Source organism: Hyperoodon ampullatus (assembly GCF_949752795.1).
Source record: "Hyperoodon ampullatus genome assembly, chromosome: 5".
Lineage (NCBI taxonomy): Eukaryota > Metazoa > Chordata > Mammalia > Artiodactyla > Ziphiidae > Hyperoodon > Hyperoodon ampullatus.
In genome coordinates, this window is record NC_136918.1 from 67,850,245 (window position 1) to 67,867,676 (window position 17,432).

General features: G+C 35.9%; 1 protein-coding gene across 1 annotated transcript in view; it reads left to right on the forward strand.

The window, feature by feature from the left end:
• Nucleotides 1–17,432, forward strand: part of IFT80 (intraflagellar transport 80) — a gene marked incomplete at both ends in the record, with an annotated part of 95,574 nt that overhangs the window by 75,639 nt on the left and 2,503 nt on the right. Inside the window, 6 exons of the mRNA XM_079705233.1 lie at nt 713–848; nt 1,304–1,451; nt 2,582–2,753; nt 3,681–3,770; nt 3,861–4,033; nt 12,765–12,888. Coding sequence (XP_079561359.1) covers nt 713–848; nt 1,304–1,451; nt 2,582–2,753; nt 3,681–3,770; nt 3,861–4,033; nt 12,765–12,888 — 843 coding nt within the window. The remainder of the gene's footprint in view (nt 1–712; nt 849–1,303; nt 1,452–2,581; nt 2,754–3,680; nt 3,771–3,860; nt 4,034–12,764; nt 12,889–17,432) is intronic.

A 17,432-nucleotide genomic window follows, 5' to 3' on the forward strand; every position in this document is an offset into this window, starting at 1 on the left:
ATGTGGGATCTTTCCAGACCAGGGCTCAAACCTGTGTCCCCTGCATTGGCAGGCAGATTCTTAACCACTGCACCACCACCAGGGAAGTCCCCATTGACCTGTTCTTAGCCAGCATTTTCTTTAGATTTTAACCTGTCAATACAGTTCCTTTCCACCAAATAAGTAACTATCACTATTAATCTCCTTATATCCTTCCAGAAATTTTTAGTGCATACACAGACAAAACTGATATATGTTCTTTTCTCCTTCTTTTACAAAAATATAACATATATATCTGTACTTTGCTTTTCTCACACATCACTGTTTCTGGAGATATTTTCATATCAATACATGAAGTGCTTTCCCAATCCTTTTTCTTCCCACCATATAGTATAGCATTTTATGGATGTATCCGAATTTGTTTAACTTGTGCCCAAGTGATGGATGCACATGGAAATGTGTTTCAGCTTACAGAATTTCAAAATATACATTATTTTATAGTGTTTTAACAGGCATCTTTCCCTTGTAAATTAAAAAAAAGTCACTATACTTTAGCTTTTGAATTATTAGTATATTAGCAGTTAAATTATTTAACAGGGACATTTTATCATTATGAGTAGGTAAGTGATATTTAATTGATCTTTAAATAAACAAATGTTCTTATAATTAAACAGTTAAAACAATCTAATGTCAAGCACTAAAACTAACCCAGAATTTTTTTTTTTAATTTTAGAATGAAATTTTGGAAATTGCTCTAGATCAAAAGGGACTTACCAATGATAGAAAAATTGCTTTCATTGATAAAAATAGAGATCTCTGTATCACTTCAGTGAAACGATTTGGGAAGGAAGAACAAATTATCAAACTTGGTAAAATAATTGTAATACATTTAAATTTTTGATTACTTTCAGCTTTCTTAGATCTACTCTGTCATATATTATGCTAAATAGCTTACTTGCTTGAATGAATCTATGAATAATGCTTTGGTCTCATAACATTTCTTACAAAATGTTACTTCATAAGTATGTTCTTATGAAACGCTACTTAATTCCATTTTAATAGCAAGTCTTTAGCTGCTACAGCTAACTTGGCATTGAATGAAAGGCATGCAGATTAAAAATATAATGGTTCTGGGTAAAATATTCAAATTTATTTCCATAAATTTTTATGTGAATTTTTGTACGTTTTCACCATTATATGATCAGAAAATAGTCATACCTATGAGCAGTTAGTTAGGGTCTTGTACATCTGCTGATTTTAAAGATGTATTTTTAATACTTATGTAATGGAACTAATAGTACATTAACATTCTTTTTAAAATAAGGAACAATGGTGCATACTCTGGCGTGGAGTGATACATGCAACATCCTCTGTGGACTTCAAGATACTCGATTTACAGTGTGGTATTACCCCAATACAGTTTATGTGGACAGAGACATTTTGCCTAAAACAATATATGAAAGGGATGCAAGGTAACATTTTACTGCACAGGATTGTTTATTGTTGTAAATAAAACTAACAGAGTGTTGTGTTTCCGCCTCTAATTTAAGTCCTGCAAGATGTCTTTCACTTTACTTAGTCAACCAAATAAAATTGTTCAGCTAAAACTAGTTTAATGAGATTTAGTGATGGAATCAAGTTGAAAGGGTCAGATAATACTATTTTATTTATTTATTCCTTAAATGAATATAATTTTTCCTTATATGGATATAATTTTCAGGTTTACTGTTGTTTAATGGTAACTCAGGTCATTTTTTCAGTGTGGTTTAGTTATTTTAATATAGGCACTCTTAAGATTTTTCTGTGATATATAACTTTGTGACAACCTTTACTCTTTCCCAGATTATCATTGACCTTGAGACTTTCAGGAATGTATGTCTCTCTAGAATTGAATTCTTAAATTAATATTTAATATAGAAAAAATATATACTGAAAGGCTTTAAAAATTTTTTATATTCTTCAGAAAATCAAATGCATTTATATTCCTAAATTCTCCAAGAAATAGCAAGGAGATCTCTCACTCTTGACAAACTAGGTATACAAAGGCTTCTCAACTCCAAATCTTAGCTTAATTTTCAAATCTATTTTGAGTTCATTTTTAATATTCAAGCTCACAACATTAGCAAAACCAGAGAGGTATCCTATAAAAAAAATTTTGACTAATGAAGTTAGTCTCTTTAAAGTTCACCTCTTGTTATTATGAGAAAATAATCTTAGAATCAGCTTAATTTTTAATGTTTATACTTTTAAAAGCTGAAGCTAAGTGCTTTAATCATTTGTGTGATTTACCTTAAGACTTAGAAAAAATCACTTCAAATGCGACTTAGAAAAAATCACTTCCAATGCTTTTAGGCATAGTTCTCAAATATGTAATAATTTTTTGCCATGTTAAAATGTTTGTATATTTTGCTCTAAGTGTGTATAGCTAGTTAGATTCAAATATTTGTTTAATATACATACATTATCCCTGGAGTTTACTTTTTTGGAAGTGCAGTTTGGAGGTTGGAGATTTCATATGTATGTCAGGGGTCAACTCCCCAAATTTAATATATATGAAAAATTTTGCTCAGAATATAAATTGCACTTTTCCTTTTTTCAACAGTGAATTTAGTAAAAATCCCCATATTGTGAGTTTTGTTGGAAATCAGGTAACTATAAGAAGAGCTGATGGCTCACTGATTCACATCAGCATATCACCATATCCTGCTATTCTCCACGAATACGTAAGCAGTTCAAAATGGGAAGACGCTGTAAGACTTTGTCGTTTTGTTAAGGTACTTTACATTTCAGATCCATAGTTGTGTATATATTGTATATTAGTTTATATAATATCTTTGTGAAAAATGAGAAATAGTAAGAACTAAGGGCTGGACAAATTGCAAATGGGACCACATCTTTTTTTTTAATAAGTGAAGACATGGGTGATACAGAGAGATAGGTGTTGTGTGATTTATTCTCTGAAGAAGCTATACTTTAAGTGAGTAGTTTCTTCTTACTGGTAAATATAAAAACCTCTTATGGAACTTTTTTTTAAAAGTCAGATTCCCAAGTTCAACCCCCCACAGAGATTCTAATTTATTAGATCCAGTGAGCCTGGGCATATTTTTCAGTTCCTCAGATGATTTGTACAGCTAAGGTTAAGAACCACTCACTACTTTAGATCAACATTTCCCAACCTGGTTGAATCAAGTATTTTCCAAGCATATTTGACCACAGAACTCTTTTATTTTACATTGGTTAATTCCCTTAGACTACACTTTTGTGAAAAGACTTTTAGATGCTTTTCCTTACAATGGGTTGTTGGCGGCAATCTGCTATAATAGGGTTGTCTGAGAAACTCAGTTTCTCTGGTTCCCTGTAGTTGCATTCTTTGACTTCTCATCAAAAAGACTGGAGGGCTTATAACCTTGAATTATGGTAAAAGTAATTGTAAGTTCAAAATAAACCTTTGATAATTAGAAATGAACATTTTCAAAAAACTTTATTCAAAACTTTCTCTATGTGTTATTAATATATTTTAACAAAGTAGCCACAATGAAATTTCCACATCATTAACCTATTAAATTATGGGTTTTTCAGTGCCATGCTCAGTGATTTTTTATTTTCCATTAAAATATAACTTTATTCTATTTTAATTCACTGTTTATTTTAAGGCAGTTCAGCCCTGTAGTTGAAATAATTGTTCTCATTTTTCACTTTAGGAGCAAACCATGTGGGCTTGCCTAGCTGCTATGGCAGTCGCTAATCGAGATATGACTACTGCAGAAATAGCCTACGCAGCAATTGGTGAAGTAAATAATGTTACTTACATGTATATGTTTGTGTGTTTTTCTTACCATAATTTGTTACTATTCACTTCAAATATTTTTCTTTTTTTTTAGATTGATAAGGTTCAATACATCAATTCTATAAAAAATCTTCCATCTAAAGAATCAAAAATGGCCCACATATTAATGTTTAGTGGGAACATACAGGAGGCTGAAATGGTTCTTCTTCAGGCTGGCCTTGTTTATCAAGCGATTCAGATCAATATTAATCTCTACAACTGGGAAAGGTAATAAAAATGTTTTTCATCAATTCCAAAACCTGATTGTTCTTAATGTATTCTTCTACCGACCACCTAGTAAATTACATCTTCCACTGTAATTAACAGTTTCCTAGTATCATAGAAGAATTTATTCACATTTATATTTGTGAGTAGTTTGCCATTAAAGATTTTTGCCATCTCTGAATCATGATTGATTAGAAGTTGTTTGTGAAGAAGAAAAGAGAGTCTAGGATGTCTCCAGAATTTCTGATTTCATTAACTGGATAAATGGTGGTAAGAATATTAGCAGATTTGGAAGAGATGTTGGATTTGAAATATTTGTGAAGAGATAAGTGATAATAGTTGATTATTGGACTTGGAGCTCAAGAAAGATTTGAACTAGAGATGTCAATTTAGGAGTCATCAGCAAATGAATGGAAGCCAGAAGAATGGATGCAGTTGCCTGGGGAATGTGAGGAGTGAGAAGACATAAACTATATTTATGGGATGTGTGAAAAAAAAGAGAAATCTGCTGAAAGATTGGGGTAAAACAGTCAGACAGGCAGAGAGAGGAGCCAAGAAAGATTTGTGAAGTTAAGGAAGAAATACCAAAGGATTTGTAACAAGGAGTGGTCAGTAACCTTCCCTGCTGCCTCAGGCTTTGGGACAAATTGCTTTCTGAGGCTGAGTGGCAGGCTGCTCTTCTCTATGACATATTAGGTTTCTCTACTCATTCTCTCAGGTACATCTCTCTCAGTGAACAAGGTTGTAGTGCTTATATGCACCTGAAGTTACTGTGTTACAAAGCTGGCATGTTGACTTTTCCAGGTTTGAAATGTCTTTCATCATCTTCGTCTCTCTCTGTGCTCAAAAATAACCCGTAAATCTTTCAGTTACTCGCCCCTTACTTATAATCCCCTCAGATTAGAATTTTTATAGTGCTATCTCTATCTTCCCCTTGAATAGAAGTAACAAAATGGCTAAAAAAAAGTAACAAAAGGTAGTTAATTTTGTTATGGACATACTATAGTCTCTTTATTTAATTTATACATTAATTATCTACACTCTTCATACAATTCAGCCACCCTGTTTCTATCCTTTATTTTCACAAATTTGTTGTCATTGTTTGGCTATACAAAGGATCATGAAAGATGTTTTAGGTTCTACAAATATGAATAAGCCATTGTTCTTATCCTCAATTTATTCATAATTCACAAATATTAAAGTAACTATTTTGGAAAGAATATGAATAATTTTTAAAAACTCTGTATTAAAGAACTAACAGAAAATTGTATATACCATTACTAAGCCATGAGTTCCATGAGAAATAAGGAAGAATGGTGTTCACAGCATATTTTCAACTGATACTTTTGAGAAAATGTTTATGTTGATAAATGTTAGGCATTACTATTTATATAGCACTCTGAACACCATACAGTATAACAGATATTTGAAAAATCATCCTTATATTAAAAAGCTTGCAACCTACTTAGGAATTCAATTTTATTGTCATTAATAATAGTGAGGCTTCTATTTATTGAGTGCTTATCATGTGCCAAGAATTGTGTTAAACACTTTCCTTATGTCATCTCATTTGGTCATCACAACATTATACAAATGAGGAAGTTGAGGGTTACTCATAAGTAGGTGGCTGATTTAGGATTTGAACCTAAGTCTTCCAATATCAAAGAGCACCTGAATTTTCTGCTATTATTGCAATAAAATACATACTGCTGATACTACTACTTACATTGTTTTATAGGATTGATGTTTACCTCTTTTGTTATTTATCTTCGTAAATTTTATGTCACCTTTCACCTTTCAGATTATACACTTCTAGAAGGATAGAAACATTTTATCATTTTATATTACCTATATACATAGTAGGTACTTAATATTCATGCTCTTAATCTTTATGCAATACTCTCAATCATTTTGCCTTGCACTTCCTCTACAAACATTGGGTGTAGATACATACAGTATATAAATACCAGAGCAGGTCTGTGAAGCATTTGCCTCTGATGGCTTCTATTGATGGCCTATAATACAGCCCTCTGAACATTTCTCATACCTCCCTGACCTAAGTGAAAATGACCTCTTTCCAGAGGACACTCCTTCCCTACCAGTCCTCTCAGATGGGGTCAGTTTATTCTCTCTGACTCCACATTCCTTAGGTCTGGGTGTGAGTGCAGTTGGTGTCCTTTTTGCCTCCCCCATCTTACTTGTCTTGTAAAATCTCTGATCCTTTGAGACTTAGGTCATGTGACCATACTTATTCTCTGCTGCTAACTTCACATCTTCCCTACTATCCCTACATCCTGCTGTCTGTGCCACCTCTTCCCCTCCTCCAGTTTTCAGCAAATGACTCTGCCTTAAGATATTAGATTTTGCGCTTCCCTGGTGGCGCAGTGGTTGAGAGTCCGCCTGCCGATGCAGGGGACGCGGGTTTGTGTCCCGGTCCGGGAGGATCCCACATGCCGCGGAGCGGCTGGGCCCGTGAGCCATGGCCGCTGAGCCTGCGCATCCGGAGCCTGTGCTCCGCAACGGGAGAGGCCACAACAGTGAGAGGTTTGCGTACCGAGAAAAAAAAAAAAGATATTAGATCTCAGGGAGAGGGAAAACAAGAGGGACAAAGAGATATAATGGGGAAAGAGAACGAATGCTGGGTGCTCCTCCGTTCCTCCTATCTACCTGGCATCTCCTTTTCTTATGCTTTGTGTTTTTCATCTAAACTATAAACCAATGGGTTGATCAAATGCTGGTAGACCTTTATGCCTGCCTGGTAAGTCGATAAACGTCAAGGAGCATTGTTCAAGGCTCCTGATTACTATTTACACACTTAAGACTCCCAAATATGCATCTTTCTTCTAGCCCTCTGCCCTGCCCATGTTTGCTTCCAGAACCCAGTTATCCACCTGCCTATTCAGCATTTCCATTGGCTGTCTCATATGTTTGAGTCCAAATTTATATTTATTCCCTCATAAACTTGGTCCTCTTCCAGAGTAATCTATCTCATCTTTTCAGTCTACCCAAAGCTGGAAATTTAGGAGTTACTTTTGACATTTTCCTTACCCTCTTTCCCCCATACTCCAATTACCAACCATTTTCCCTCTCAAATACCTCTGGCACTCATCCACTTTACTACCAGCACCCTTATCTAAGCTGATCCAAGTTTTTCTTTTTTCTTTTTTTTTTTTTTTGGCCACACCGTGCGAGCATCTTAATTCCCCGACCAGGACTTGAATCCACACCCCATGCAGTGAAAGTGTGGAGTCTTAACCACTGGACCGCCAGGGAATTCCCTGATCCAAGTTTTTCTTAATAAAACATCATCACTGGTCTCTCTGCACCTACCTTGTCCTTTTCCTATCTATTCTTCACACTGTAGTCATAGTGATCTTTCCACAATGGAAATCATCATGTCACTCTTGACCCCTGACTCACTTACATGAAACATAGTTTCCCATCACTTTTAGCATAAATATCAAAGACTGGATAAGAATGACTTCAGATAATGAGCAGAAGTAATTATAACTGCTAAGAAACTCTTTAAAAACTTATGTATTGTCTTCATTTCCAAATTCTGCAGATATTTCTGAAACCAGTTGGAATATTTCTTCCTAATGCATATTCATTCATTCAGCAGATATTTATCGAATGTCTGCCATACCAGGCATATTTAGATATAACATGGAGATCTGCTTAAAATAACAACAACAGCAGTCTTTTGGTGAAATGTCTGGTCATTTTTTTTTTAAGTATTTTATTTATTTATAATTTGTTTGAGCCAGCTCCTTAGTTGCAACACGTGGGCTCCTTAGTTGCGGCATGCTAACTCTTAGTTGTGACGTGCGTGTGGGATCTAGTTCCCAGACCAGGGATCGAACCCGGACCCCCTGCATTGGGAGCGCAGAGTTTTAACCACTGAGCCACCAGGGAAGTCCCACGTCTGGTCATTTTTAATGACTTGTTCAAAAGGGCTGCTGAATGGGACAAAGACAAATGTAGTGGTTAAGAATGGGGGCTTTGAAATAAGACCTGGGTTTGATTTCTGGTTCTGCACTTACTAGTCCTGTGATCTTGGACAGGTTAGTGAGGCTCTGTAAGCCTCTGTTTCCTTGTGTTTAAAATGGTGATAATAATAAAAACCACATGTTTGTTGTCGGGATTAAGTAAAATAGCATGTGAAAATCTCTTAGCATACTGCCTGATACATAGTAAGCCTTCAATAAATGGTAGCTACTATTCATTCTTTAATTATTTTTTGAATGTCTCTAATGTGCCAGGTTTTAGTCATGGGGGATACAGCAATGAACAAAACTGACAAAGTTCTGTGATGACAATTTTGATTCTAAATGATATAGCTAATATAAAAAAATAGAAGTAAGAGGGATAAATACTTGGATCCAATATAGGAATCAGCTTATAACAACATAATCCAAAGAATGGCTTGCTTAGAGAGTAGCATAATCCCCATCTGCGAAGATATTCAAACATAGGACGATGATAAAATTATGTGACTGATTGATTAATTAATAATAGACTTCTTGCATGCCTATCTATGTAGATGGTGTCCTTTTAAAAATGATCTTATTCTTTCTCCACATGTATTACCCTCTTCTGGGAGTGAGTAAATAATTGTTCTCATAAACTAAGACTTCCAGAACTGGTTTATGTTATTGAATAGTGTTTTGAGTTTTTAAAAAACTTTTGAGTGTTGTGTATATTCCAGGAAAGTCTGGCAGGGCTTTAATTTGTCTATGTCTTTCATCAGGAGGGTAAGCCCACGTTTGGTATCTGTGTAGAACCGAAGCTGTACTGGATGGTAAATTTTTGTGTCGGGGTGAGTGGGGAGGGCAGGGTGGTAACTAAGCTGTCTAACAATTTGGATTTGTTGAGTTTTAGTTACCTTTGTGTATCCAGTTCATGAGGGCCAGCAGGAGGGGGATATACAGGTGTGAAGTTGAGGAGAGGTCCTAGACATTGGGGGAAAGCCACTGAGGGAATTATCAGCCTTTGGAGTAGCTGCGGCCATGAGTGTGGCTCAAGAATTTAAAGAAGGAAAAAGAAAAGAGGGCCGGGCTTCCCTGGTGGCGCAGTGGTTGAGAGTCCGCCTGCCAATGCAGGGGACACAGGTTCGTGCCCCGGTCCGGGAAGATCCCACATGCTGCGGAGTGGCTGGGCCCGTGAGCCATGGGCGCTGAGCCTGCGCGTCCGGAGCCTGTGCTCCACAACGGGAGAGGCCACAACAGTGAGAGGCCCGCGTATCGCAAAAAAAAAAAAAAAAAAAAAAAAAAGAAAAGAAAAGAGGGCAGCAGGCAGATTTCCCCTGAAATTCAACACTTAATGATCTGGTTGAAGAGGAGGATTCAGCGACAGAGATCAGGGGGAACCCAAAAAGATGGAATTTAAAAACTATTTATTATGGAAAATTTCAAATGTATACAAAAGTAAAGAGAATAGTATAATGAATCTCCATGTACCCATCACTCAGTTTCAACAGTTATCAATTTGTGAATAATCTCTACTCCTCCTCTATCCCTCCCCACAATTTTAAAAAGCAAATCCCAGTCATCATATTATTTTATCTATGAATATTTCAGTATGTATCTTAAAGATTTTTTTAATCCAGCCACAGTATCATGATCACACTTTTTAAAGTTAACAATAATTCTATTCAGTGTGCTTATTTCTCTGATTGCCTCATAAATGTTTTGTTTTGTTTTATGGTTTGTTTGATTCAGGATTCATAAAATATTCATACAGTTTGATTGGTTAATACATTCTTAGGTTTCTTTTCATCTATAGGTTCTATTTCTTTTTTGTGTTTTCTTGCTATTTTCCCAACTGGGCCTGTAGAATTCTGGAAGGATGGAATTTAAGTATTGGATGATAAATATATTAGATTGCTTTTAGGATCCCTGATTTTCTATATTTGTTTAAATCCTTTAGAAGGGAACGGATTTTACTTTGTTAATATGGGTTATTCTATTTGAGAAGCATAGTCTTGCTGCTTTGTGCTTCCGTCATTTATATTTGAACTTGAAAATTGCCTGCAACCTAATAAGATGCAGTCCTTGAGGAGTAGTAGATATGCAAGTTATCTATTTGACATTCACTTTGGACATTTGGTGGTAGTCTGTTTTCAAAAACTGAAGTTAAGAGAGGTAGAAACTAGAAACTCCAGGTATGCATATTGATCCTTTATGTAAGTATTAATAAAAATAGTTTTTCTACTTATACCAGTTATATAAAGTGATTTTGCTTCATTCAAGTTATGCAAAAAATTATATTTTGAAGTTATAACATCTTTTAATATAACTTCCTTCTGTTTAAAATCAGAGAGGATACATGGATTTTTTCCAGCCCCATAATCTAATGTTATATTTGTTTGGTTGCTGAATAACCATTTTAAAGCTAGAGACATACTGTTCCCATAACTCTTAGATAATTTGGAGTGAATTCTCTCCTAAATGTGGTAGAGAAACATTTTTTACCCAGTGTGTGCTTTTAGAGAACGTTTAAAATAGCACATATCATTTGAATGTTTAACTTTAGCTATTGCTTTTCAATCAGATAATTAATATATATTTTATAATAATAATAATGACTGTAATAGCAGATAATTCTTAGCATCTAAATGCAGGATTAGGAACTTCCCTGGCGGTCCAGTGGTTAAGACTTTGCCTTCCAATGCAGGGGGTGTGGGTTCGATCCCTGTTTGGGGAGCTAAGATCCCACATGCCTCGCAGCCAAAAAACCCAAAACATAAAACAGAAGCAATATTGTAACAAATTCAATAAAGACTTTAAAAATGGTCCACATAAAAAAATCTTAAAAAAATAATAAATGCAGGATTAGACATCATAGTCTATCCTTTCTACATAATTAAATGTGTTGATGTTCCATAACAAAGTCTCTCTTTGGAATTTTTGAAAAGCTCCAACCCAGAATAGATGCTTACGTATTCCCCACTTAGAACACCTCCAGTTTTGCACCGTCGAGAACTCCTTCCCCCAACATGTACAATCATAAAGAAAGAATGGGAACTGGAACTTCTGAGGTGCCGGCGAGGTTGTTCACCAGAGTCTCCACTCACACATACAACACAGGAATCAGAGCCTTAGGGATGAAGAGGGGGCTGATGTGAGAGAGGGCTAGAAGAATTAAAGCATCTTTACTTCTGTTTCTCATCTTTTGAGCCTCTGTAGATCGTTTCTTGCCTTCGCTTGTTTTCTACTTTTGTTCCTCTGTATCCTAATACCTCTGCATTTTTTCTGTGTGTCTTCTTTTTCTCTGAAAGACATAAAGTCACAGAGGAATGAGGGAACTTTGTGAGGAGTTTGTGATGGGTAGCAAATATCCTTGGATTTAGCAATATTGTTTATGCCAATATATTTTTGTAAGAAATCATTGTACTGAACTTTGACATAATCATTTGTATTATACATGACTTACATTCATAATTTATCTATTGTCTTTAATAACTCAATTGTCTATCATTTTTCAATTAATACACACATATCTAAAATACTTTTTAAAGTGACAATTTAGTTTATGTCAAACCAAAGCATGCTAAGAATCAAACAAATTTTCCTACTAAACAGTCACACATTGCAAAAATTCTAGTCAGTAGTCAGTTTTGTCTAAAACAACAAGTTCGTAATAGTTGGTTCTGATAAACCATCACTGGCCTATTCAGAAATCATGTGTTATATTAGAAAGCAAGAGAACTTGAGAAATAATGTACTTTGACTATTATGATGACTGTTTCCCATACTTTAAAACAGGATAACAATGAACAGTGTAGGAGAGCTATATTCTACTAGATTGTTCCTGGCTCAGCTAATATGAGTTATGCATAGGATCACGGGCTGAGTTGCTGTCCAAAACCTACATGCAAAAATAGGCCTGGAACTGAAGAATAATCTTTTCATCTCCCTCCAAATTATCAATATATAGATTTTATGCCTTTGGTGTTATAACAGTGATTTTAGCAATTCATTTAGTTCTTGTCTGCTATTTAAATAAAATATTACCTTAAAATAACTTGGTTACATAGATAGATATTAATTAACTTATAAATTTAAATGGCTATTAACTTTTTCTAAGAATCAAATGGCAAAAGGCATTTTATCAGACTTTTGTTATCCTCAAATTTTATTTTCATAATATTTTTAATTTACTGTACTAATAATAAGGATAAGTAAGGATATCAGTATTTAGTTTAATATTGAACAGAATAAATTCATTACTGACTTAAAAAATGGTCAAGATAGTCGAACCACTTACATTAGGGGAGTTCATTCACTTGAATTTTATTATGATTTCAATGAATTTTTCAATGAACATTTATGATACATACACTCTGTAGTACTCACCAAAGAGAAATGAAACCCAGATCTCCCTTCAATAAATGTATAGGTTAGTGGAAGGAACAGATTCATAATAGTTACAATACACTGTAAGCAGAGCTGAAATAATAGTATGTATAAAATGTTCTGTAGCACAGATAAGATATAATGGTCATTTATTTCTACAAGGAGAGCTGGTCAGGGAGAAGAGATCATGTTTGGTCTGGACCCTGAAGTATAAATAGTAATTTGCAAGATGGATAAGGTAGGGAATGACATACCTTTCACATTGAGGGATGAGTGGAGGGATCAACATAGACTCTCGCACCCTTTCATCCCGAAACTCCACTGCCCATAGAGGCTAACACAGCAATGCGGATAATCTGATTTCTTTCTCATTGTAGGGCACTTGAATTAGCTGTTAAATACAAAACACATGTTGATACAGTGCTGGCCTACCGACAAAAGTTTTTGGAGACATTTGGTAAACAGGAAACTAATAAACGATACCTGCAGTATGCAGAAGGTGTAAGTATTATGCAGTATTTGATAATAATGTATATGCTTTATAAGTATGTATTATTCATCCTAATGCGACAAAATTTGAATAATTCTTACCATAATCTCTAAAAAAAACTACTTTTTGCCTTTCGATGTTAGTCTTATTTTGACTATGTAATTATATTACTAAATATTTTTCTGGAATCTTATAGCCATGTTTTGATTAACTCAAGTCTGGTTTTATAATATTTGATTTGTGTTAAGGTTGTGTGCTAACTGATATTTTTAGATAAACAGTATAAATGGCAAGGATAAAAGCTTCTAGCTCCTGAATTTTGTCTTCTACCAGCTGCCCTTTCTGCTCCAGGGGAAATACATAAGCACAGAGGACACTGGCCAGAAAATGGATACTTTGCCACTTTGCAGATTCTAGGGAGCTCAGCTGCACTTCAAAAGGTGCCTGGCCTGGGTAGAGTTCGCCGCCTAGAACAAAAGAATGCTAACTCTTTGCCTCTCAAGTTCCTACCAGAATATAAGGTTTTATAAACCCAATTAGAAAAAAGCCATTCCAGTACATATCAGCACACAGGAGAGCCAGAACAAGGGCGTTTGTCCCAGCGCCTAGAGCAGAAAAGATTGTGGCCACCTGCCCAGATCCTTCTATACTCAAATCGCAGAAATAGAGCTCACCTGTAGCCATGCAGATCCAAGAGACTTGTAATCCCAAAACAGGGCCAACCTTGCTCCCAGCTCTGTGAACTAGTTGATTCCTTTCGCCTTTTAGTCATTCATTTATTCAAAAAATGTTTATGAGTACTAACTCCAGGCCAGACACTATGCTATGTGTTGAAACAGATATGGCTTCTGTCTTCATGGAGCTTATAGACTGTGGGAGTGCTCCTCCTTGGGGATAGAATAAAATGGAATGCTCTGATTTATCATAGGGGGCAGAATATATAAGAGGAAGCTTGGGAAGAGGAAAGAAGTTGTAGAGAGAAGGAACCTACTAAAGGCAACATTATCCGTTTGCCGTATTTAGAATATTGAGTGTCATGAACCACATTTTTGGACTTCAGACCAGTTTTCAGGGTAATGAAACCTTTGAGGCCATTCTTAGTTCTGCAGTGCAACTTTATCATCTGTATCCAGGATAGACACAAGTTGTGGGTTTCTTGGTGGAAAGGGATGTATTTTATAGAAGCTCCACAAAATTTTTTTTGTTTGATTCAGAACTGTTTACTACTGAAATGGATCCTTTGGGAGTTTGGGCTATGAGGGCTTCCCTGGGGGCTCTGAGGGCTATACTCTCAATTCACAGAATATGACAGCAGCCACCAGCACTGAGTGCTAAGCAGCCCAGAGATTCAGTAGTCACCTTATCTTTTTTGTCTCAGTTTTGAAAATACGACAGTATGTTAAAAATGATCACCCACCTTAAATTTACTTTATTGTATAATTTTTAAGCAGATTAATACTACTCTGCTTCCTCTTCATCATCATTACTAACTATTGTTTTCAGTGTGTTCACATTAGGTACTTTCGAGGACATAAAAAATATAGTTTTTACCCTCAAGGAATTATATTTCAGATATTAAAAACTTAACATTCATATCTTCTTTTTCATTATATACATATTCACCTATAACTAACATATGATACTTCAGTCACAAGAGTAGTAGAAATGTTCAAAGTGGGAGAATCAGAACAACACGGCTTTTTTTGGTATTTTGTTTTCTTTTCATCCTGAAACTATATAGGTTACTTTGACTCTCTATGGCACTATGTTCTAGCTTCCTACTTTTCTTCTTCACAAATGTAATTTGGAAGTTAACTAGAAATCATAAAGCAGTATTTTAAGATGAAAATTATCTTTGACTTAAAAATTATCTTAGCCAAAATTGTGATTATATAAACTCTTTATTTCAGAACTAAGAATTGAATAGAAAAAGATCATTCTTAAAAAGAAATTTATTCTACCTACTGGTGAACTCAAATGGGCTCACAATGCATAATGTAAAAGTTTATAAGAGTGAAGTTTGACATGCATTCATATTTATGAGCCCTGAAATGTTATTTGGGCCTTTCTAGTTTAAAATATGGAAATCTGAGATCCATACACGGTGTACTATCTTCTAAGAACCCCATTAGAGTCATTATACCTGCTCTACAAGGGTGTTCAATAAATATTTGTAAAATAATTTATGAGTCTGGCAAATAAAGTCCACTTGAGGAATACATTCAGTCTACTGAATACATACTCTGTGCAGGAAGAGAAGTAGAAGAGACAGGAGATGTTTAAAGCATTATGCTAGGAGAAAGAAAAATAGAGGGAAAAACAGGAGAGAAAATAACGAGAGATTGTTAAGTGATAGCTCATTTGCTGGGTAATTAGTTACCTTTTATTCATTCAATATTTACTGAGCACCTCCTGCAGACAATGTACTCTCCTTGGTGGTTGGGATATAACAGTAAACCTGGCAAACACTGACCCTCGTGAAACTTATATTCAAATGGAGGTGATAGTTAATTATACAGTTAATTGTTCATTTCAGTTGTGATAATTGCCTCTAAGGTAGTGTACATAGTGCTGTAAGATTTTATGAATGACAGGCCTGACCTGGGTGGGGGGGAATCAGCAGATTTTTCTAAGCAAAGAAATTGCTATTTGAGTTGAGCTGTAAAGAATGGATAGTAGAAGCTGACTGAGGGGGTGGGGGGAGGGGGTGGCGATGGCCGTGTTCTAGGCAGCGGGAAGGCTCTGAAGTGGGAAAGAGTGATGAGCAAAAGGGAGATTGACCTGAGGGTTTCATAGGACAAATTCGGTATATTGGCTTTACCCTAAGATTAATGTAAAGATACTGATTGGAAGTTATGTGATCACTTTTCCCTTTTAAAATCCCAGTTCCTAAGTGGAAAGGGAAACTTGGAATTTTCCACCAAAGTATCCTTTTTTTCCCCTTTGGAAATTGTATACTTTGTATTTGCTAGTTTTCATTTTTAAAATTTATTTATTTATTCCACAGAATTATCTTGAGTAGGATTTTGTCAGTCAGTTAAAGGATATGATAATAAGAGCAAATGAATGGGATCTTGAAAGAATGGTGAAGGAGTACAGAGTGACTGCCCTGGATCCTGGGTGCTGGGTCCTGGGTGGCTGGAATATTGATGGGACCAGACATTAAAGAGTCTTAACACTGTGATAATAGACCTTATAATGGAGGCAGTGCAAAGACTTGGAGGTTTATAATCAAGAAAATGACCTGAAAGATAACTTCTGATGTGGAAGACGGATTGGAGGTAAAGATGGTGACTAGGAGACCAGTTAGGAGGTTACTGTAATAATCTCAGCAGGAGATGGAGACTGTAGGATTAATGTAAGAAAAAGTAGCAGTAAAATTAATAGAACATTGTGGTTGGGGGTGGGAGGAGAGGTGGTGAGGTAAGGCAAGACATTTGAGAACAACTTCAACATTCCTAGTGTTGGTGACTGGTAGAGGAACATGAGCATATACGAGTTTTGGACCTTTTGAGTTTGAATACATGAAAATTGGCCATTTGTTTTGACTTTGAAGTCCCTGTGGGGTGGCCCCTATCTAGGCAGAGATGTCTAGTGGGCAGTTGGAAATACCAGTGTGAACATCAAAGGGTGTTGATAAAGGAAGAATCAGGGCTAGATAAATAAATTTATCGTCATGACCATTTAGGAATATTGAAGCTATGAGAGTTGAGGAGATCTCCTAGGGAAAGTATGAAAAAGCTGTGGTTGGAACCGCAGTGAATACTAACAGTGAAGAGGTTACTGAGGGGAAGGATATAGGAGAAAAAGAAAAAGAAAAAAAAAAAAAGACTGAGGACATTTAGAAAGGAGAGCAGAAACCAGAAGAGAACGATATTGTACTGAGAGAGATATTTCAAAGAGCGGTGGTCAGCAAGGTCCAGGGGATGCTCCTACATCAGGACCTTTTTCTTCCCTCTGTCTGTTAGTATGCTGTTCCCCAGATATACCCAGAGAGTCACTCACTCATCATCCGGTCTTCACGTCAGCTTCTCAGGGAGGCCTTCTCTGATCACTCTGTTTGAAATACAACACCCATCCCCCCAACTCCACCCCGGCGCTATCTCCTTCCCCTGTGTCCAAAACTTTTACCACTATTACTTGTCTTTGTTTATCTTTCTATGAAGACAGTGATTTTTATCTTTTTGTTCACTGCTAAATCCTTGCTCCTAGAGCAATCCTGGGCATAGAGTGAGCGTTAAATATTCGTTGAATGAGCAATTGAGTCGTATAGAGAAGGTGTAGGATGAGGGATTAAAACACTTAATGGTGGCATTAGTGAAAAGCTTCTGAGGTGTAGTGGGAACACAGTCATATTACAGTGGTCTGGGGAGAGGATGAGAGTCAGGAATGAAAAGAAGAATGAAGGTGGTAGCTTGTAGGGAGACAGAATAGAGAGGGAAGGATGACGAGGGGCAGCCAGTGAAGAGAAGGAGATTGAAATATGTAGGTAATAATTGAAGGCCGATGTCCTAGAGGAGTCAAAGAAGACGAGATCAGGGACTTATGTGAAGAG